This window comes from Falco peregrinus, chromosome Z, assembly GCF_023634155.1.
Source record: "Falco peregrinus isolate bFalPer1 chromosome Z, bFalPer1.pri, whole genome shotgun sequence".
Classification (NCBI taxonomy): Eukaryota; Metazoa; Chordata; class Aves; order Falconiformes; family Falconidae; genus Falco; species Falco peregrinus.
Window position 1 is genome coordinate 72,091,243 of NC_073739.1, and position 24,108 is coordinate 72,115,350.

Sequence of the window (24,108 nt, forward strand, 5' to 3'; positions counted from 1 at the left end):
AGTTCCACATTTAAACAACTTCTTTTTTCCCCCAGATGGCCTGTTTTCTTACCATCTTTTTCCTAAGTATCTGTGTTTACTCTACTGTCTTCAGAATTCGTGTATTTAACTATTACTACTTAGCTTCACATCATCAGACAGATGCGTACAGTCTCCTTTTCAGTGGCATGTGAGTATATGGCATATATTTTGCAGATTTTGTGTCAAATATTCAATTGAAAATGTCCATGAAACTTTCATTTATATTATTTCTTTTATAAATGTATTAGTATAAATCTTACTGAGCTGTACGTCATTATTCTGTGGTACATCCAGTTATGATTTCTTAGTGCAAGAAATTGAAATGCTGTTGCCTCTCGCATTTGTGCAGGTTATTTTGCCGTCTTACTCCACCACTATGCTTGAACTTTTTGGGCTTGACCCATATGGATGCAACAATATCTCACAAAAACACTCAGCCAACTGCTTATACATCTGTAAGTACAGGAAATGTGGGTTTGAGCCTTCTACATTGTTTGGACAATAGGCAAAATATTTTTAAACGCTTCTTACAGAAAGATTTAGATACTCAAGTCTTTTCGCTAGTATTAAACAAAGTAGAAATACTTATTTATTTACAGACCAGGAGTTTGTTAATGTTTGCCAGGAGGCATCAATAGCTCTATTTTTTCTGTTTTGGTCTCTTTATCCGAAGAAAGTAAAGTATTATCCTCAAAAGTTCAGGTTGTTCTTCACTTCCTAATAGCTTTGGTTTCCACTGGGTTTAGCATATGGAACATCTTTATAGTTTGGGAGCAAATCTAACTTGCCACTGAAAACTAGTGAGTTTGGTTTTACTGAAAAACCAGTTTCTGTAGGATAGCAAGTTACATCTTACATGTTTGTTGCTAGCAAGTAGATTCTTAGTATTGTCCAGAGACTCCTTTCACAGCAGATGAAAAGATCCACCAGATTTGAACTGGCTCTGGATTAGGTGAGACAGCAACATCTAGCATCTTAGAAACCTATGAGCTGATACACTGTTAGAGGCAGCCTCTGTATCTGGTTATTCTGGGTCAACTGTCTGAATTAGATCTGGATGATAATATTTACCTGTGTTTCAGTAACTGTAAAGGATTGTGTGTTTGTGTGTTGTGGACTGAAAATGGTGAAATGACATAACCTTTATGGATATATGTAGAATATAGCTGATTAGTTTCTCCATGTGGATTTTTTTCTTTCAGATAATGGGATCCATGAGAGTCCTGTCCTTCATTGCAGATGGATTCTATATATATTACCCAATGCTTGTTGTCATTCTCTGTATTGCCACATACTTTAGGTAAGTATTTACCAGATAGAACCTCCACATTTCTTTACATTAATAGTACTAGTTTCAGCAATCAGGAAGAGGTTCACTTCTCCTTTTCCAGCAGTTGAGTTGTGACATATTAATAACTGCAAAAAATAAAGCAATAAATTGCTGTTTATATATGTGAAATGTGTACATTTAAAGGTTACCAATTGTATGAACACATAACTGAATTGTGAGGTTGTTTTTCCCTATTAAACTTCATTCCTAGATTTTGAGGTCTGATCTGTTCAAACTTTGGAGGCCATGAATATTTAGATTCTGCTTTTGAGATAAAAATTACTGTGAGGAAGCTATGTTTTCAGCAAGGTTTTCTAATAAACTAAGAAGCATTAGTAGAAACTTCAGGTAGTGAACTTTCTGACAGACTCATAACAAATTTCTGATCCATCACCAGACTTCAGTTCAGAAGTATAGTGTGTTAATCTTGTTTCCCTAAGCCACAATTTGTTGAAGGCTGGAAGGGTAACTGCAGAAAATACTGTTAACGTGCGTGCTTTATCCTTACATTTCAAAAAATCTGCTTTTGACCACTGTAAGAGATATTTTGGTCTGACCTTGCTTGGCTACATTTATGTTATGTGCACTTCGTCAATTTTGCATCACCATTCAATCAGAAGCAATGTATGTGTTTTGAGTCATGTAGAATTAGTTAAATGCCTCGAATGTCCATTAATACTCTGCGTACATCCATAGATAGTGAGGCAACAAGGATCCAGGCCTAGGTTTTCCCTGCTTACCTTTAGCTTGGGTGACAAAACTCGTGGTGGGGACAAAAGAACCCCACCACTGAACAGGAAAGGCAATGACAAGAAAATAGTTGGTGTGAATTCTCATCCATGATGATCCTGAGTCTTTAATGCCGTACTGAAAAGGAAGAAAAGAAACTAAAGGAGAGGAAGTTCTTTTACATTAACTTTAATGCCCTCTAATAAATCAGATAGATGCAAAACTGGATGTTTAATTAAAATCTATCAAGGGAAGCTGTCTCCCTTGTTTGATCCAGCAGTCTTAAAGTTCAGATTAGTATAGGAATAAAACATCTCAGCATCAATATACAATGAAGCCAACTTTGAACATGATAGTGATGCTGTACTTTGGAGAGAGGAAAACAATAACAAACCCAGCAGTTTTGTGTTGCCTGGTATGACGTTGAAAAGGTGAAAGTGGTTCCATGCTATCTAGTTCCAGGACTTAAAAAAGATGGAGCAAGTTTATTATCTGACTGCTGCCTAATGGGTATCTGAAATGGCAGCCAGCATCCGTACAGCTTAAAGAGGATGCCAGACATTTCTCCTGAGTGAAACCTGAGATGAAGGTGGCTTTCTTGTGTTTACTGTTTCAAAACCACAGAAATAATAATAGGCAGAATTTTTATAGTAATTGTCTTCCGGCAAAGAAGAGCCAGTGAGATATCATACGTATAAATTCTATTGTATCTAAGAACATTTCGAGCAATTGTCTTAAGTCATTTACACTACTCTCAGACTATAAACAGTTTTAGTGCTCAATTTGAATAGGATTATTCGAGCACTTCCAGTTGGATTTAGGACCATGTCACTGTTCTGAATTTCCTGATTTCTCAGCATAATAATCTGTCTTCTCTTTAGTATTGATTTTTTAACTTGAATTGCTCATACATTTCTAAATAATTTGTTCTACATTTTGCATTGTAATATATTTTAACTAGTCATTGTAAATTAACAAAGGGATTGAATTGCTTGTCCTGCTTTTACCAGTTTAGGAACTCGTTGTTTGAATCTTTTGGGATTCCAGCAGTTCATGGGGGATAGTGAAATGACTTCTGATTTGATTGATGAAGGAAAAGAACTAATCAGAAGAGGTAAGTTACATCCTTTATCCTAGTCTTCCTACAGAATATAATATGTTGTTGCATTAAACTTGTCTGAAATGTTGCACACACAAAAAAAAGGCATATAGCTTGTCAATGTTTTGACAACTGTACTGAGGCAGTCTACTGCACAAAGTGCAATAGACTTACAGCCTTGTAGTTGCTGTACAAACAGCGCTGGACTTCATTGACATCTTAAATGAAGTATCAGTTTTACTCATCCAGTATCTGAATTTTAGATGTTTCTAAATATTTTACAGTTCATTGAAGTGGTGCTCCTTTGAGGTCATTACTAATCTAATAATACCTGAGCAGATTTTTTGTAATCTGTCATAAAGGACAGTTAGGACTTAAATTGTCTGTATCATCAATTGTCTGTATCCATTTTAATCTTTCTTTGTGTAGGTGTGTTGACTGAGCTGGCCAAATTCTGTCATTTCCTTTAGGATTTTTTTACTGTTTCAACTATGTTTTATCACAGAAAGCATGTTCTGTAGAGCTGCAATTATCTATTGTTTTGGAGAACTTTGGGGTTTTTATAATGTTTTTATTGAAAATGTTTCATAAAATTTGTTGAAAGCTGTCAGGGTTCTTAAGTAAATATTTAGAAATAAAAATCTCTGGATACAATGCTGTATTATGGAACACTTCAAGTCTCCTTTCATAGTTTATGAAAAACAAAAGCTAGATTTACTTAGAGTAGTAGTGTTTCTTATTTGGAGAAAGAGGAATGTCTCTCATTCTCTTCAACAAGAGGTTACTATTTCTTCGATACTGTGATGTTACACTTGCAGCTCAGTAGCAGATTTTGACACACACTATTTGGCTTATACTTTGGGCGTCACAGAACTTCAGCAAGATTTTGGTTGAGTAATGCTCAAGTTTCTTCTTAGTGTCATGCTTTTTCCAAGTATTTCTAAGAGGTTTTTTTTTGCTTTGCCACCTGATACCTAGATGTTCAGCCTTGACTCAAGCTATCATCATTATGAGTTTATTTTAATGGAAAACTCCATAATGATAGACAAACAGCATTATCTTTTGGTTTTATTTATTTGAGCCATCTATTTCAATAAGTATCTTTACTAGTTAACTTAAGTTTTTCATTGTTGAAAAAAAAATACTGGTAATGATTTTTCTTGTATGGAGCTCACACAATTGTTTTTTATCTATAGAGAAAAGGAAACGACAAAGGCAGGAAGAAGGTGAAAACAGAAGAAGGGTATGAGATTGTTGTAGCTAATTGTAATATTAATATACTACAATATCTGATAGGATTTGCCATTGCTATTTAATTGTGTGCTATATTTAACAAAAAAGTAAGTCCCCATTAATTGATGGAATCAGTTTAAACTTGTGGAATAGTCTTGGCTGACAGGAAAAAACATAATTTCTGTTCTAATTTTAAAGGATAAGAGGGTGCTTGTGGTCACACTACTTGGACACTTTTGTTACTCAGTGTGCTGTGATAATAGTGTATGCCAGTAGGTGTAATGAGTATTAAAAAGGGTCCAGCTTTCTAGGGTGCAGAATAATCTGAAATGGTTTATTATCAGGCTCTTACGTTGATGCTGCTGTGCTGGTAATAACTGCATTTGCAGTGTCATATTCACTGAAATGGGGACTGTATATGCCTCTCCCAAACCTACCCATTTATTTTTTTGAGACGAGAGATTTACATTTAAGGCAGAATTAATACTGTTACCACTGAGGAACAGAGATCTTTGATTCAAATTGTGCTTTGAGTGCATACTGAATTGAAAGATTTATGAAGGCAGTTATCTGAATAAAAAGTAATTCAGGCAGATTCATTTTGAGCAGCTTCAGTTAACTATGGCTTTAGTTTTTCATTAATTTATAACATTTGGAATTTAGTATAGAAAGTCACAATCAAAGAGAGAAATCAAAAGGTTGTGTGCAAAAAACCAAGCTGACTAAAGGAAGCAAAAGCCAGTATCTGCAGAAAAGCAAGATAATACCGGAACTAAAACCTCTTTGCTTTTCAAGCTCGGGGATAGTGTAATTTCACATGACAGCCACTACTGCATAGATCTTTCTTGTAACTCTCTACCCCTTATCTCAGAATTTTAGAACATTTTATTTCGAGTGTTTTGTGAAACAAAATAGTAGCAAATGCATGATGCATTTAGTGTACACTGAAATGATCTGACATTAAGCAGCAATTTCAGTTCAACAGCAGTTCAACAACTATTTGAGATGTTACCTATTCTTGCAGTTTGCGCATTTGTTCTTGACACTCTTGGGGCTTTTCAGTGTTACATTTTACTGGATCATGACTAAAGGTTTGATCCTTCTACAGCTTAAACTTGTAACATATGGCATAAATTAGCACAGTAACTTTGAGCATACCAGTTCCTACCAGTCCGTAATCTGAGGTGTAGATATGAATCTGAAGCATATTAAAGTTATTGGAGCAATAGGGAAAAGTTTATGTTGAGATGTGAAGTTAGAAAATGTTAACGTACTAAAACATGATGGAATTGAAAGACAACAGAACAAGTTTAGTAAACATGGAATGTCCAAGTGCTTTTTGGTGCTCTCTGCATCTGGTTATTTTTCCATTCTACCGCTAGGTGGAAGTAGAAATCAAGAAAAGCAGCGTTCTCACCTTGGAGCAGTCGCTTTGAGTGCAGATTTAATATATAGTTGGTTTTCTGCCAGTCTTTTTTCTAAAGAACAGAGTTAGTGGTTTAGTGAAGGGGTTTTAAATTTTGATTAAAAAAAAAAGGGATTTAAAATCTTGATTTTAAAACAAAACAAAAGTTCTTCCTGTGTCAAGATACTGAACAGGAACATTTTCAAAGTATTGCTTTCATAGTCTGATGCTACTGACCAATGAGCTCTAAATTGTGGTTCTGAAATATTTGTTCATTCGACATATGCATTTTCTTCACAGCTTATGGTTGGTTTTTTTTTGTAATTTTTCCAGGAATGGAAGGAGCGGTATGGAAATAGAGACGATTCCACTAGAAACAGAGTTGTGCACACAGACCAAAAAGAATCCAGCTTCTCAGAGACCAATACCAATAGACGTAAGCTTTGTGGGTTTTGAGGGGAGTTGGTTTTGTTTTGTTTTTTTAATATCTTGTCTCCACAATACTTGCTATGTGAGTAGCTTCAAAAGTGCTCCTTTTTGTCTTAGATGATGTGCCCTTCTGTGGCACAGTGCCACCTTGCCCATTAAAGACACCTGAAAAGAGTGCTGTGTTTTTTCCCATCTTCAGCACTTCAGCTAGTTGAGGTTGGAGATTCTGACTAGTCTCAATTACTTGGTCTTCTTATGGGACATGTAATTACTGCAATTAGAGTAGCAGTTGTCAGGAAAGAGATGTTATATAGGTTGTGTCTTGAAGTTGAGAGTTTAAAATCTTAAAATATACCTCTTCTAATTGCAAATGAACTCCCTCAGACTGAAATAATGGAATAACTGGATAGACAACCAACAAATGTAAAGCAAATAACATATCACAAACTCAGAAACCCAATTTTTCAGAATTGAATAACTGGTAGAATAACTGAAATTGTATGAAATTATATTTTAACATTAACCATAAGAACGTGTAGCATTCCAGCACCAAAACAAGCTGTAGGTCTGGCCTACTGAAGGTTGCAGAGTGAACTGCAAAACAACTGTATTGCATTAAGTCATGGCATTGCCTCTTTAAAAAAAAACAAACCAACAAAAACACAAAACAAAACCAAAAAACCTCCAGCTAGCTTTAGTTAAAGTGGGAAGTTGGGAAGATGAATGGATGATTGGTAGATTTAGTAGTAAAGTTTGCATATAAATTATTTTTTGTTGTTGTTTGTTTTGGGGTTTTTTGTTATTCTTTGCAAATTAGACCTCATCCTATTTGAGGGGCAAAAGAAAAATTTTAGTTGCATTGCAATGGAGATACAAAAATGGAATACTACATATCCAAGCATGTAGCCAGATTTGGTTTAATATTGAATCTCCTCTAAATCCTTGCACTTCTATTTTGGATGAGATAGTAGCAAGTTATGATTCTGGTCTTTTAAGTTTGATGTCTTTACACACTCCAAGGCATTCATAGACTAAATCAATGTCTTTCCTTCCTTTTACCTATTCAGCACTATCAAAGTATACCCGATCAAATGGTAAGACTGAAAGGGATAGAATAGAACTCCTCCAGGATGCAGAGCCTTTGGATTTTAATGCTGAGTCAATTAATGATGACCCTCTTGAATCGGACTCGGGAAGGTGAGGAGTCTTCTGTGTTATTTGCAATTAAATGATACTGTCTTCTGGCTTACAACAGCTGTATCAGATGGTTTCATATTAATAGACTTTTTAAAAAAAATGTATCGTGTCACATAACTCTTTTCCTTTCTTCCTTCTCCTTTTCTGTTTTAAAACCAGTTGAAACCTGAAGGGTTTTCAGTTTTTTTAGAAATGTTTGGGTAAGATTTGAGTTGAATATAAATTCATATGTCGGTGTAATCTGAAAAATACTACGTATAAACCCAGAAAACTGGAGAATTACCTACTTTAGAAATCTTAGTTGATTTCCCTGTATAAAAACCATCATAAAGGGCTGCAACAGAGAAAACAGAGTATTACAGGACCAGTAGTTGCAGGAATACACCTGGAATCAAATCTTGGAACTACTGGAGTAAATTAAAAACTGAATTCATTGAACAAAAAGTCCCAGTCCTGCACAGTGTAGCTCTGTCCATGATAGAGAAATCTGTAATTCTGTGTGACTGCAACTCCAGATTTACTTAGTTGTGAAATAGCGTATCTTATGTGACTGCTAAACTCTGCTTATATTGAAGAAACAAGTAATGCATTTAATGGGTGCTTTTTTTATCTAAGTAGTTATGAGGTGAAGCTTTTAATAGAAATAACTTTCAATTCCCTGACAAAAAGGTACAGTTTACATTATTTTTCATCTGAAACTATCATAAAAAATCCAATAAAAAAATCATAAATTGTTTCAGTTGACTTATATCTATAATGGGAACAGTTCAGAAGTATGCGAAAAATGCTGTTAAGTGACACTGCCAGGTTTTACAGATTGATTTGTTTCAGAAGTTGGTTCTTTTTAAGCACAAGAGTTTAAAGAGTAACTAGCCTAGCAGTTCTGTCAGCTATTGACGACTTCACAGTGTGGAAGGGGTAGTAGTCCACAAAAATAGCAGTATGCATATATAATTCTTTTGGAGTAAATACTTTTCAAGTACAGTGTCTGAAGTCTTCTAGCACCGATGTAACTTTGCAGAGTGAAACTTTCTGAACTTTTTTCTTTAAAAGGAAAATCTGAAGCCACAGAGCTTAGTTCAGATTTCCTCTAGTAACCTACATTTCATTTCACAGAGGTAATAAATCAAGAATAATTGCATATGAACTTTCAGTTCACTTAGAAATAGCTTGAGTAACATTGATTTTCAAAACTCTAGCTCCTGCAATAGTTGCAGGCGTTTTAGTACAGTAAGGGCACTAGGGACGCTATGTTCTGGCTTTGTGTCTGTTTAGGTTTTGTTAAGTACTGCACAGAGGGGGTACACTGTGTTTGCACTGAAACTTATTTGTCCTTTAAAAATGCTTTTAAAATACATTTGACCAACAATTTGTGAAGCTTCTTTGTTCCCACTAATTATGCAGCCATTTTTTTAATTTTCTTTGATACTATTTCTTTTTGGAATACTGAATGAGATGTTCTTTTAATCACCCAAACTACTTTAGGATGCTGTTGTTTGCCCATTTGGTTTTGTTTTGTTTTGTTCAAAATAAGGGGGGGGAGGTGGGGAGAAAAACATTCTGTTCAACAAAAGCATTCAACTCTTTTCCTTTGTATCAGGAAGCAAAGTTCTTTAAGACTCCCAGTATTTGTATCACTGTTTTTCTTGGTCACATGAGATTTGATCACTGTCTATCAATTTTTCATGGAAACAGGAACTCAGTAGAACTTCAAAATCTGTAATTTATTAAGGAGTAAAAGTGCAGTGAGAATTATATGATTTCATAAGTCTTCATTTTTTTATTTCCTGTGATACTTTTTCATGTTTAAAATTGATTCTGCAGGTACCAGCCTGGTGGAAGATACCTGTCAATGTCTCGAAGCAAAATATTTGATGATGTCTAAATTCCTCAAAGCTGAAGATTTGGTGGATATCTATTTCCTATTCATTGTTTGGTAAATAGTGTACTTATGATATATCGCTGAACCAGAAAAGACCATTTTTGTTTAAAAAAAGAATATGAAGGAGCAACTGTTTTGGAAATGCACCTGTATGGTAACTTTCACTACTTACGACAAGAATGTGCTTCTTCTGTTGTAGATATTGTTGTGCGTCAGTGTGGGCTTTTTTGTTATGACCAAAAGGAGAAGACTATTACTTAAGTTAGTAGAAGATAAACTTCATCAATACACCTAGGGCTCAACTTGAACTGTAACTTTGTGAGTTTTAGGAAGGGGATATTTTGGATGGAATTTTTTTGTATTTTACAAATGCTGTGAGAGCATCTTAATGCATCCAAAGTGCAGTTATATCAATTACTGTAGTAAACACTTTCTATATTTTTTCTATTTGAACTTTATGCCTAGTCCAAAACCTACTGAATTAAATAAAGGCTTCTTTTGGTTTCAGTGGTCTTTGAATCAGACCCTGTATAAGCAGAAAGATTGAATGGCAGGCTGTTTTCCGTTAAATCATAAAATACATGTTCCAGTGTTTAAGGGTGGCTAAAAAGAAGATGGAGACTCCCTTTTTACAAGGAGTCACGTCACATGGAAAAGACAACGGGTAATGGGTACAGGTTGCTCCTGGGAGATTCTGATTGGACATAAGAGGAAAATTTTTCACAGTGAGAACAATCAGCCATTGGAATAATCTCCCCACTGAAGTGGTTGATTCTACAACACAGGATGTTTTTAACATTGAGGTCCCCAGTTCAAGAGAAACGGGGAACTACTGGAAAGGGTCCAGTGGAGGGCTATGAAGACGATTAGAGGACTGGAGCATCTCCCTTATGAGGAAAGGCTGAGAGCGCTGAGCCTGTGTAGCCTGGAGAAGAGAAGACTGAGAGGGGATCTTAGCAATGCATACAATATCTTGAGGATGAGTGTCAAGAGGAGGGGGCCAGGCTCTTCTCAGTGGTGCCCAGCAACAGGACAAGGGGCAATGGGCACAAACTGCATCACAGGAAGTTCCATCTGAATCTGAGGAGGAACTTCTTTTCTTTGAGGGTGACAGAGCCTTGGAACAGGCTGCCCTGAGAGGGTGTGGAGTCTCTTTCTCTGGAGACATTCAAAACAACCCTGCGTTCAATTCTGTGCAACCTGCTCTAGGTGAATCTGCTTTAGCAGAGAGTTGGACTAGATGATCTCCAGAGGTCCCTTCCAAACCTAACCATTCTGTGATTCTGTGCTTTTGTCAACAAAGGTTGGACCAGATGATTCTTGAGGTCCCTTCCAACTTGGTATTCTATGATTCTGTGAATTTTTGGCATAAATTTTGGAGCAAGAAAGCAAGCAATTGGTCAAGAAAGGCCATTTCTTTTTCATTGTATGCAGATAAATGATCTTAGCATGTGTAAATAGTTGAAACTGAATATGAATCAGAGTTTCACTGTCATATGAGCATATGTGCAATAGCAAGAATACATTATCGAAGATAAGACATCTGCTTAAGATTTTTACAGTTGTAACTGTTGAAAATCTTGGCACACTAGTGTTTTTGTAACTGCAAAAGAATATAATGTGAAAATTGAGTTAAATGCTGAAACATTATAATTTGCACACACCTCAAGCACGGCTTCAAATTGCAAAGTATTTCATTAAAAGAAGGGAAATACATAGCATGACTAGATAATGGTAAACACTTTTAATGTCCCAGATGCCCTGGTTGCATTATGTATCTGTTTTTAAGGTGCCTGTATTTTGCAGTAAGTCGTTGCAAGAAGAATAATGCTTATTCATTTGAATGCCATTCAAAAATGCCAATTATTAACAGTGTAAAAAAGCTTCACATTAATTTCATTGGTGTAGATATATTTTTAAACTGTAGTTAGTGGAATGAATTTTCAAATGTAATCATAAGGTAAAAGATGTGGTCAAATTCATGATATCTTTGGAAATTTGGTTAATTTAAATTGTTGCTTTATTGCAGTTTGTCTTAAATCTTTACCACTTGGGAGGTTTCTTATGTGCTTATTGCAAAGTTACATTGAAAACTGACAGAGAACATGTTTCTATCATAAATTCTTTATTGTGCTTAAAAAACAGACATCCCTTAACACAGCTAGGAATGAGTTCTTCTGAAAAGTAAATTTTCATGAATGAGGTGTTTTAGTAATTTTTAAAAATAGTCTTTGTTTTCTGAAGTAATTGTTAATGGGGATCTAACTACCTCCTATGATTTAGTACATCATGTGTTCTAACAGTAGTGGTATTTGTAATATATTAATCAGCCTGTTTGAAAACACTGAATTGTTGCTATGAAGGAGAAAAAATACTCTATTTGTATAGAAATAATTATATTAATAAATCGGCAGACATAAGATAATTGTCAGTTCTGTTCTTAGGTGAATACACTGATCAACAGCCATGCCCTCATGTATTCAGGCTTACGCAGTGTCCAGGTTACCTGTGAGAGGACGCTTTTTTTAATTTGGGTATTTTATATTTTGTAAAAGCTTGACCAGAATTTTACGGCTGTTTCAGGGACTGGAATTTGAGAAAATGAGACTCTTTTTGTTGGGGTTGTTCTTTAGCAACTTTATGTTGGCACCTATTCATTTTAAATCTACTTAGAAATGCTATCCTGAATTCAGCCTTACATGAAAGGGGTTGTATGTGTTCTTGCATATGCATCCACATGAATGTTCTTAGACTTGATACTTCTATTTTTAAAATTTGTATCTCATTTAATTTGTAAAAAGTTTCGGATGAAATAAGGTTCAATTTCTTTATTTAACTCTTGAAATGTCACTACAAAGGGATCTAAATTCAGTGCTAATAGAAAAGTCGCAGAAGGAATGTTTGTTTTTCTGAATGCATGTGAAGTACCCTTACCTAGCCCTTGCTGGCTTCAGAGTTGGAACCTTGTCGGGGCCTGTTTTTTCTCCTCTCAGAAAATTAGTGGAGTGGCTGCAAATAGGACTTTCAGGATTTTATATACCAAAGTAACTAGTCCCTGGTGTAAGCTCTCTGCGCAGTTTTCATTGAGATAGAACAATTTGAGGACTTGGCTAAATAAATAAATGGCAGTGGGCTATCAGTTGCCAATATAGAAATTCTGAGCTCAGTGAGGTGGGAATCCACTGACCTTTTTTTTAATGTTGCAGTGGAGTAGTGGAGTAACCAATGGTTGCTTTTTGAGCTCTGAAGATCTCAAGAATTCTCCTCTGGATTGTACTTGGAGATCCCTGGTGTCTCATGCTCACTGAACGCTGGGTGTTTGAAGTAAGAAGTTGATAAGTGAAGTCAGATTTCATCCATAGTGTTCATTGCTGACCAGCAGATACTCTTGCCCTATTTATGTGCAATTTGTAGGACAAGTAATTTAAAGTGTGTTTTGAACACCAGTTACAAGTTCATCTGACTAAATCTGGAATACTTTCAACAAAGAAATAGGGAGGACAGCTATAAAAGCACATAGCGGAAATAAGGGATATGCCTGCACAGCATTTACTGTGTGCTTGAGCTAGTTTTAAATTAGTTTGGTTACTGCTAGTACAAGTAATGCTGAACTTGTGTGAGGGCTATGTACCTAAGGATTTACCCCACTCCGAACTGGAAACGTTCAAGGTCAGATTGGATTGGGCTCTAAGCAACCTGATCTAGTTGAAGATGTCCCTGCTGATTGCAGGGTGTTGGACTAGGTGATCTTTAAAAGTCCCTTCCAACCCAAACCATTTTATGATTCCGTGATGATTCCCAGCCAGATTGCGGCAACTCTTGATGAGTTCTTTGCTACTATTGCTCTAGTCCTAACAGTACTACAGTAAAAAAAGTTAAAACTAGCTTTGGTATGTTTAAGCAGTGACTGTACCATAGGCTAATGGTGTTCTTGCATCATATTTGATGCTCCATATTAGGTGATATATAATATAACTGTCTTGCAAATTGTGCTTTTGGGAACTGAATGTTGGTGTATTTATTCTGTCACTATTTAGTCATATTTATTTGCAGCTAAAGAATGACAATTAATGTATTTCGTTTTTATGTCGCTTTCTGAATTACTGAGCAGTTAAGGTATACTTCCATTTCATCATAATTTCCACAATTTCCTCTTCATCTGTGAACACCAAAAAAATCCCCCAAAAACGCAAAAAACCCCACCCCAGTTAAGTAGAAATGTTTGAATATCTTCATGTCAGAGGTTCAAACCAGTGAAAAGAATCCATGCAAGTTGTAATGAACTTCGAAAAGTGGGAGTGAAAACAGTAGCTACTTTAACAGTGTGTCAGTGTTAGATTTCTTAAAAAGTATGGATAGCAAAAGGTCTGGTCAAACTTACTACTCCTACTAAATCTGTAGGTCTGTTTTTTCAGGCATTTAAAAATATACATATTCTGATACTTATATTGTGAGTGAGTCCTCTGCACTCTGCTTAAGAAAGGTGCATCTCTTGGCAGTGAAGTGAGAGTATTTTTATGAGGGAAAGTAAAAGATATGCAACTTCTGGTCTGTGCTAACAGTGACACTTTGGGCAAACTATGATGTATTTTTTTATTTAGGTACAACAACACGTTAAGAAGCAAACATCATACTACTGTAACTCACACTACTGAAAATCATGAGACTTAATTTGCCTTTATCTTGCAAACAAGCACTTGTAAAATAGTCATTAACAGTGTTAATGGGGATGGTGGAAAGCTGCGATCTTTTCAAAATTTATTCTTACTATTTTGAAACATAACCATGACAATGATTTTTACATAGAAAGTATTAAAAAAGTGATTGCTCTGATTTTCTGTACTTATGGTAATTTGTATTTTATTAAATTTATCTTGAAATACTCTAAATGTTATGTGAAAAATACAGTATTTTGTTCCAATTTTAATTATTGCTGTAATTACTTGCAATCTGAGAGGCTTTTACAATACTAAATAAGAGATTACTTTATGAAGGAAAGCTTTTTATGAAAAGGCTTCTTAAAGAAATCAGATATATCCATTAGAGACAAATGTAAGCATATTAATTATTAACAAAAACACTACTTAGGGTGTGTAGATATATATAGTCTCCTAGCTTTTAATTTTTCTTTAAAATTCAGAAAATGGTTCGTTTTTTCAGAGCAACTTAACTTGTGAACCTTGTACACTTTCTGAAACTCTTACATTCCTTTTCCCTAATGGGCTCTGCAGGAACACGTACTGCTTCGCAGCAGTTCTCTAATACTAGCTGTGCCTCTAATGAAGTAGTCTAGCCTGAAGCTGAGACACTCCTACACCATTTGATTACGTTAACAGAAACTCGGCATTCCTAGCAAAAAAAGCACTTTGAAATAGATCCCTTTCTAATGCATTAATTGCTGTCATTGTTCACATTGCATTGTATTTGGTGTCTTGTTTCATTCATATGGTGAGCCCAGTCAGGTTTGTTCTTGGTTTCTATTAAAGTGCACTGGAATGTATGTATTCTTCAGCATGCTTTTGTGTGTGCCTGTGTTTTAGTTGTAATTGGCAGGCAATAATAATATGCAACTTCAGTTGTTTCTTCAGGTTAATGTTATATTTGACATATTCCTGTGAATTATAATAGTTCCAGAGTGATAGCTTAGCTATCACTGTAGGAATTTATTAATTTCTATAGAAATACCTTCTATTTCTATAGAGGTACTGGAAGATAAGGGAATTAATTTCTAAGTATAGGTTTAGTAATAGAAGATCTTCATTGTCCAGTGTAATATCAAGATAGGCTGTAGGAGTGCTGCTTATGGATAGACTATCTTCTTTTGCCTTATGATACAAGTATGTATGCATAATACCTTGTTTTGAAATTCACTGAGTTACAAATTTTTCTCTGTAGTGTTCTAAATTATTGTACTGGATATATTTTTGAAATGTGTGTTAAAATATCTAGTCAAAGAGTTAAGCTGGCATGAAATAAATAATTTCTGCACTGCATTTTTCCTGGTGTATTTTAGATATTCATACCTCTCTGAAGTGTTTTTGTTAGTGATCTTTTAGAGAAATTTGATCTATTTCTTATTTCCAGGTAGAAATTAAGTTTTAGAAGACAGTCCAGCCTTGTTTTGGTCACCTTTTTGCATCATCTTTAAAAACCAAAATTGAGAAGAAGCTTGCAGACCTGCACATGTCATTGTCAAGAGTCCAGGGATGAGACTTGGACCCACACGTGGGGCCAGTACCTTTACTGACAGCTCACCCCAACTGTGGAAGCGCAAGCAGCTTCTGCGGATGCGGGGAGAAGAGCATCCAGGCTAGCTGAAGGTGTGTGCTGTCTGGAGGAAGCCTGTGAGGACCCTGTATGCTCCTGAGGCTGACTGGGCACTGGGTGTTTTTGTGGGGCATAAGATAGGACGGAAGGTAGGGCTCCTACACCTCCCTCCTTTCCACAAGCAGTCAAAGTAGGACATAATTCCTTCTAGACGTCCCCAGCCATTGGTGAGAATAGAGGCAAGAGACTGTTTCTACTACAGCTGTCAAGAGACTGGCCCAGTGAAGGAGTTAACTCTGTCTCCTCTTTTGCTGCTTCCATATGTATCTTCTTTTGTCTTCCCTACAAAGAAAAAAAAACACCACAAAACAACAGGTGAAGGAAAAAAGAGAGGTGGTTGGTTTTTTTTTTTTTTTAAATATTTTGTTGTCTCTATGCAGCTATAGTAGCAGGGTGTGTTCTCAGGTTTCATTTTACATTCTGATAAAGTGGCATTGTTCTTGAGAGATACAGAGGAATCTTCTGGATAACATAAATAGAAAAACCATTCCCTGGAGCAATTAATCTTTTTAGCATATTATAATATTTATAACCACTAAGACTAGGTGATTCCTATATTTGGTATATTTATTGTTTCCTGTAGTTAATCTGTAACTGCTGTTTTAAGTGAGTTGCAGGAAACACTTTGCAGACCAGTCTGTGCCATCAGTGTGGTAGGAATATCTTGGGACTGTTGGTAAAGACTTCTCCTGTCACAGCTCTTCTGGGACTATCACCACTTTCTCTTCTGCTGGACAACCAAGTGTCTTTTCTGCATCTTTCTATCTGTTTTTAATATATGTGAATTCAGAATAATACAGTAAATGAGCAATGCATGCAGATGTTGAAGATTAGTAACCAAATGTTCAGTTGACCATACTGAGCCATCTATCATAATCCAGTGGGTGGCATTTATTCTCTTGATGGGACAGGAGATAGGAGTAGCAGAACGGGGATGCATGGATTGAGAGCAGCCCTGCAGAGAAGGAGCTTGGCAGTACTGGCGGATAAAAGGTGGGACATGAGCTGGCAACGTGTGCACACAGCCCAGAAAGCCGACCGTACCCTGGGCTGCACCAAAGGCAGCGTGGCCAGCAGGGCGAGGGAGGTGACTGTGCCCCTCTGCTCCGCTCTGGTGGGACCCCACAGGGGTACTGCATCCAGCTCTGCAGCCCTCAGCGCAGGGAAGACACGGACCTGTTGGAGTGGGTCCACAGGAGGGACACAAAGATGATCAGGTGATGGACCACCTCTCCTATGGGGTCAGGCTGAGAGAAGGCTCTGGGGAGACCTTATTGCAGCCTTTCAGTTCTTAAAGGGGTCTTATGAGAAAGCTGGGGACAGACTTTTTAGTATGGCCTGCAGTGATAGGACAAGGGGGTAGTGATTTTAAACTAGAACAGGATAGAGTAAGACTACATAGAAGGAAGAAATTTTTCATGAAGAGAGCGGTGAATCAGTGGAACAGGTTGCCCTACCACAGAGAGGTGGTAGATGGCCCATTCCTGGAAACATTCAAGGTCAGGGTGGACGGGGCTCTGAGCAACCTGATCTGGTTGAAGATGTCCCTGCTGATTGCAGGAGGGTTGGACTAGGTGACCTTTAAAGTCCTCTTCTAACCCAAACCATTCTATGATTCTAGGAATGTTACGTGTATATTTTTTTTTCCCCAAGGTGGTTTGGATGTTGAAGTGAATCACTCAGCATAGTTAAGCAGCCACGCTTTTCCTCCAGACTTACTGTGATGCTTAAGCCTGACTATATAGTTCAGAGGATGGGAGTTGTCCTGTATTAAATACTAACTTTCCATTATTCCATTGTCAAATTTCTGTTTGCTCAGAGAGCAATATGAATTCTGTTGTTTAATTGTCAGTGGTTGCTAATGGAACTACCTTGCATGCTCAGTGAATTTTAAGTCTTGTGAAATAGCATTTGACTGACTGAATTGCCAGCGTTGTGAATTAACCTTGCTCTGCCCTTCTCACTTCACCTGTGCCACTCTGGTGCCATGGTGTGCCTGCCCCAGTGTGTTGTTTATCCTAGTCTGCTCTGCACACGGTGCTAAAGATCTTAACCCTTTCTCTTCATAAACGTTGTGTCTTTTGCAGCATCTTGTTATGTGTTGGTTCATTACACACCATTGTCTTCAGGTTTTTTGAGAGCTTTATCAAGAAGCCAAAGTTGGCCAGTGCCCAACTTGGACAGAAGACCTAATTTCTCTTTCCTTCCCAGGGAACATGATCTGAGCTGCAAAGAAAGAATCAGTTCATAAAGAGAGGTCAGCTATTGGAGTGGTTTAGGAATGTGGGTTATGCACAAACCCAAGAAAAGCTCTCAAGTTCCTTCCACAGGAACAGCTTACCTGGTTAAAGGTGTGTGTTTTGACTTGGTTAGTCAACGTCAAAGGAAAGATATGAGGCAGTGCCTGGACAGGCTCTGTGGAAACCTGATAAACCTTTGAAATCCAGGTGAACTCTTACAGTTAAACAGTTCATTGCAAAAGAAATAATTTCCAAAGCTTGGGGAAAGTCATCTATTCCAAGTAAACTTTGCAAAGGTCAGATGCTAGTGGGAATTCTTGTGTGTTCTATGTTCTTGTCTCCTAGAGGCTGGCTTCTTCCAGAAGTACTAGTACTCCTGTAAAAACATCATGCTTTTAATTTTTTTACATTTTGCTGTTTTTAAATCTATGGGAATTGAGAGGAAGATGCAAATGCAGTGTACTACTCTTGACATGTTTCAGTGAGCAAGCAACAGCTTTCAAGACCAGTGGTTTCACAAATAACTAGCATGTCTGTTGCAAGAGGCTAGCACTTGTGGCCACCAGTGTGACACAGCATCTCCCCCTTCAGAGGTGACTTGCGTGTGTCACTGTGTGTGGAAAGGAATGAGGCAAAGGGAACCCAGGGCAGAGAGAGATGGGACAAAGGAAGTGGATTGAGAGGCAAACCAAAGCGTGGGAGAATATTTGAGCAGTGGTGACAAGGAAGGTGTGAGCTCTGCCTGCTCCTGGGGTGAGTTTACACATGTTACTGCTCACAGTCTCACCTCAGATTTTCTGTAAGAAATCTGCTAGTAACATGCTGATGGCTGGCTGCCGAAGTCAAAGCATGCATAGCTTTGTAGAGCAGCGATGAAAGCTTGTGTTTGGGCTTAGTACTGTATCTAGCCCAAGCACAACTCATGGCTTGAAGTTAAGAGGACCCTGACAGAGGGAGAAGGGAGAGAGGGAGTTGGGGGAGAGATTGAGATCATGAGCAAGCGTGGTGCAATTCAGAGCACCAAAATAAAATAATCTTGGATTATTGCTTTTCAGAGACAGTTCAGTGGTAGATTGGGAAGACATAGACATTCGGAGTCAGGCTTTCTTGACTAATGCTTAAAAAACATCTTCACAAATTGCCAGGAACTTGACAGCTCTGAGTGATAAACATTGCAGAGGCTGTGGCTGCAGGCTTGAATGCTGATGTGTTGTAAAGCGATAGCCAAGCCAGTGCAGAACAGCAGGACTGGGATCTGCAGGCTCAGGGTCTGTCCCAGGTGCCCACAGAGGTGGGAGGCCCCTTTATCAAGGGGCCAACTGCAACAACTTCAGTGAGTGTCCCACTAGTTCTGAGTGATTTGGAACAAATTTAGAGCTAGAAATAAACACAACCTTAAAAACACTTCCAGAAAATGGGATGGACTTGCTGCCTGTTTAAGCAGACATCTGTTGAAATGCTGCGGTGGTATAACCAGATGTTGAGTCACCATTTACTGGGAATGATGATTACTACCAAGTCTTAGGAGTTACAAGCTTGATTCCACTGTTGTTGAAATGAAGATGTTCTTTGTCACTAATAGTACCAGACCTTGTCTTATGTGGGAGCTGTTAGACGTCTGAATGCGCTAGTGTATGTGAATAAACAACAAATATGAAACAGTCTTTCCATTAGCTATATATTCTAGCTGTTGGAGTCCACAGCTAGTTGATCCTCATGAGAAGCTGTAATGTTCATAGAGTGGCAACCTTGAGCTTACCAACCACAGGGCAAGGTGACACTTCCGTTTACTTTGGGGTAGGTAGGCTAAACCAGTATTCCTCTGGAAGAACATGTTCAGCAACAAGGCTGAGAGTAGCTGGCTTAATGTCACCATGAGAAAAATTGAACTTTTGAATTTTGCTATGAAGTCTTTTACCGCTTGCAGAGAACATTAAAACATGCCAGTCTGTGAAGTAATTCCTTGATTCTGATGGCACCAATGTTGGATTCAAGCAGTTGTTTCCTTGGATGATTGTACTCTTGAGATATTTTTTCATACCTCTATTGCTTTAAAATTAAGAACTCAAACAGTCTCTGCTATCTGCCACACGATCAGGAAGGATGGGGGTAACAACTGTTACCCCATGTAGGTTGAGAGAATTGTTAATACTTTTTTCAAAAAAACACATTCTATATAGACAGATTTGTGTTGGATTTGATTTTACCTTCTTTGCTGATATTTCCAAATTTGGTCTTTTCCTGACTTTCTGGTATCAGTGATCTGAGAGGCACAAAATTCTTCATATGGGTCCAGCCAAGTGAGGATGAAATACTGAGACACAACCCATAGGACTGTCCGTCCCAGCTTGTGGCCTGGTAGCAGCAGGGAACTCTGATACAGAGCACATCTTAATTTTTCTACAGCAGAGCAGGAGGATTAAAATCATCAACCATGTTATGCCAAACTTCTCCTTCAAGGAATTGAGGTCTTTGAGTATAATATTGGTGTGCCAGTTAATTCATCAAACTCGGGTAAGTACTGTTTGTATGGGAAGAAAAGCAAGACCCTTTAACTGGGTGCTACCAGTCTTGAGAATATTAATTGCTACTTCCTCATCAGATCTATAAATTGTGAATTATTTAAATTTTAATGGTTTAGAAGTTAACAGATGTGGTTAACTTTTCAATTAATCCTGTTAAAAAGAGAAACGGAGAGTATTAAAAAATCTCATGCAGTAATACCTCTGGGTTAAAAAAATATCCTTGATGCGTTTTACCACTGAAATCCATATTGGTAAGATGAACTTTCAGAGCATGTCTGCAGAAACAGGAACGTGTATCTTGTTTCAGCAGCCTCCTTTGCAGCTGTATGTGTGACTGTCCCACTCATCCCATCCCACACCACAGCACACTTCTGGACTGCTTGCTTCTTTGTTTGTGATGACCATGGGTTGCTTTTCAAGAAAGCAATGTCAAGATAAGCATCACAGTGCCTGAAATAGCCTCAGCATAAGAGTGAGGCAAAGTCCTGCCTCCCAGGAAACCATGGACAGACTTGAAAAATTCTAGACCACAGATTATGCTGGTAGGCAAAATCTGTTTAAGTATCTATCCATGTATATAGCTAGCTGTCCACACCAGCCACTTGAGAAACATGCTGCTGCGCTTTAACCCCATCTGGCAACTAACCCCATCTGGCAACATTATTTAATATAGTATTCAAGAAACCACAGGCTGGGACTGTGAGGAATGCTGATGGGTTTTGCAGATAATCCAAGCTGCTTAAGGGACTGTACACAGAAACCCCATGTGGCAACTTACACAACCGCTCGCTCGCTCTCCTCATGGTGGGATGGGCGAGAGGATCAGAAGTGAGAAAACTCGTGGGTTGAGATAAAGGCAGTTTAACAGGAAAAGCAAAAGCTGCACATGCAAGCAAAGCAAAGCAAGGAATTCAGTCAGCACTTCCCATGGGCAGGCAGGTGTTCAGCCATCCCCAGGAAAGCTGGCTCCATCACGCGTAACAGTTATGGGGAAGACAAACACCATAACGCTGAATGTCCTGCCCTCCTCCTTGCCCCAGTTTGGATATATCTCAGCATGTTGTTCTATGGTTTGGAATATCCCTTTGGCTAGTTTGAGCCAGCTGTCCTGCCTGTGTCCCCTCCCAACTTCTTGATCCCATGCAGCCCCCTTGCTGGCAGGGCCAGAGAAACTGGAAAGTCCTTGTTTTAGTATAAACATCACCCAGCAACAACTAAAAATGTCAGTGTCCTGTCAACATTGTTCTCACACCAAATCCAAAGCACAGCACTGCACCAGCTACTAAGAGGAAAATTAACCCTGTTCCAACTGAAACTGGGATACTTGTTCTTCACCATATAGCTCCAAACTCACCAGATCCCTGAGCTCAGTGTGGTGATCCTTCCCTCTTCCTCATCAATTGAAAAGCCTGTCCCCAGAGTAATCTCCTAGAATTTACACTGATTTTGGAACAGGATTTGGACTAGAGCAGGATTTGTCAGGCCCCCCCTCCCCTTACTTGCCACAGTGAAGGACTGGACTGAGCTCTTAGCACGGGCAGGAGTTCAGCATTTGTTCTGTTTTGGATCCCAGCTGTAACACTTCAGAAGAGCCAGATGTCAGGAATCCCTAACTCAAGACATCATCTCTTCCCTGAAGACTTCTCTACTGGGAAAGTCCTTGGACTAGACAATTGATAAGAATTTATATTGTGCTTTGTAAACTTTGCAAAGGAAATGCTGTACCACCCAAGAGTTCCTGCAGTGCGCTGCCTGACTTCCAAGTTACACCTTAAGGCACGTGGCTGATGCCTTACCCCCACCACCCACAGAAGATTTCTGACACTGATGACCAGGGATGTCCCAACCAAAAATCCAAAACCTTGAGAGAAAATGTCATACTGCCTAAATCAGAGACGCATTGTGTCTTGTGCTTCCTTTTGCTTCTAATGGCTCAGTTTGGGTAACAGCCTTATGTTGAAGTGTTGGTGACAGAGAACTACACTGGCCTGCATTTCATGCCTGGAAATGTTTTGTATTTTACTCAAAGCACAATATCCATGAAGGAAATCCCTGGACTTGAAATGGCAGGACTTAATTCTATGAATGCGTTTATCTAAAATCTGTTTTATCTTGCAGCATTAACTTTGCCGAGGAATGATGTGGTAAAGAAAGGACTGTATGTGCATGGAGAAAGGAGAGAGAACTTCCACCAAAATGCCTTTTGCAGCCTTACTTCATTATTTAATATAGTATTCAAGAAACCACAGGCTGGGACTGTGAGGAATGCTGATGGGTTTTGCAGATAATCCAAGCTGCTTAAGGGACTGTACACAGAAAATACCAAGACTCTGTACCTTCCCTCCACAAACCTGTTCATGTTGCTGGCAAGCCCTCTGTTATACTCATCAGTGCAGTCCTGGCCACCAGAGTACTTGGTACCTTGGTAAGGATTAGACTACTACTTTAACCCACATGATATTACCCATATTTTCAAAGGGAAGACATTTTAAACATACTGCCTTTAACTCAGCCTGCATTTCTTTTTCCTTTGTACTCTTTGGAAGCTAAAATTAACCTCTTCTTCAAAAATGAGGAATAAGTAGCACTTGTTTTTCACAGCTCTGAGGGAAAAGGAGGCAAAGAAGTCACAGGTTATTCTAGTTTGAATCCCAGTTGTGACAAAGTCAAAGAACAGCTAGATGTCAGGTACCAAACCTCTCAGAAAGGTCCTCTGGCTGAGGGTCTCTGTGTCCTCACCCTCCCATTTTACCCTCTTTGTCCCTAATTAAGGAACAGGCACTGATTTGTGCCATGTAATGCCAAATCCTCCAAGACAACCTTAGAGCCCCAAATTTTCCAAAGGTCCAGGACTCTCTGTTTTCCTTTTGGCTAGAGAAGGTCTGGTTCCTTGTACACAACCAGGCACTGGGGTGGTAGTGCAGTTAGGAGTGTTCACTTGACGTTTGTGTCAAAACATTGCTGAAAGCAGCCAAAACAGTCTCAGGACTCTGCTCCCAACTTCTTTCTTGATGCTACATGCCATTCAGTGATGGCAGGACAGGGCTATGCCAGGTCAGCCATTGCAGGCAGGGAGCAACACCCGGCATGCTGAAGGTGCTGCTCGGAAGTGCCTCTTATGGTCAAGGAAGCTGCGGTGAGCAGCTCATCACCATGGACTGCAGCCTAGCGCTGCAACCTTTATCCTTGGCAAAGGCAACTGGTGGTGGACACAATGCACCGTTACTTGAGCTTACATATTATTTAGACTAGTAGTATAATTAGGATTCATGTTAAACTTGTAATATTCTATTCTGAGAAATGTTTTGTAACATTTTGTTTTTACTATGTGAGCTGTTTTTATTGGGTTTTTGTTTTGTTTTTTGGGGGGTTGGTTTTGGTTCTTTTGGTTTGTTTTTTGTTTTCGCTTGGCATCATCAAAACAGCCATCTTTGGGGACATCCGGATCATATGACTGTACAAAAACTTGTGAGGTTTCATCCATCAGAAGATAGTGACTTCCCCCTGTAGATAACCAACATGACAGATTATGCAATTTCTGGGTAGATAATGTTAACAAGCATTATCTGGCTTCAAATGCAGGAACAGTGTACCAGAAACACAGCAGCAATTGTAGTCCGGTTGCTTGTTCATATAGAACTACTTTTTCATATAGAACTACTATAAGACTACTTTTTTTCAGTAGCGTAAA

General features: G+C 38.3%; 1 protein-coding gene across 2 annotated transcripts in view; it reads left to right on the plus strand.

The window, feature by feature from the left end:
- LMBRD2 (LMBR1 domain containing 2) overlaps positions 1-15,318 on the plus strand; it is a 45,694-nt gene extending 30,376 nt beyond the window's left edge. For both annotated transcript variants that reach the window (XM_055791544.1, XM_055791543.1), the window contains 8 exons: positions 36-169; positions 371-476; positions 1,224-1,321; positions 3,091-3,194; positions 4,376-4,422; positions 6,151-6,253; positions 7,314-7,443; positions 9,268-15,318. In XM_055791544.1, the coding sequence (XP_055647519.1) occupies positions 36-169; positions 371-476; positions 1,224-1,321; positions 3,091-3,194; positions 4,376-4,422; positions 6,151-6,253; positions 7,314-7,443; positions 9,268-9,328 (783 nt within the window). In that variant the 3' untranslated portion in view covers positions 9,329-15,318. The remainder of the gene's footprint in view (positions 1-35; positions 170-370; positions 477-1,223; positions 1,322-3,090; positions 3,195-4,375; positions 4,423-6,150; positions 6,254-7,313; positions 7,444-9,267) is intronic.
- The last annotated feature ends 8,790 nt before the right edge of the window (positions 15,319-24,108 follow it).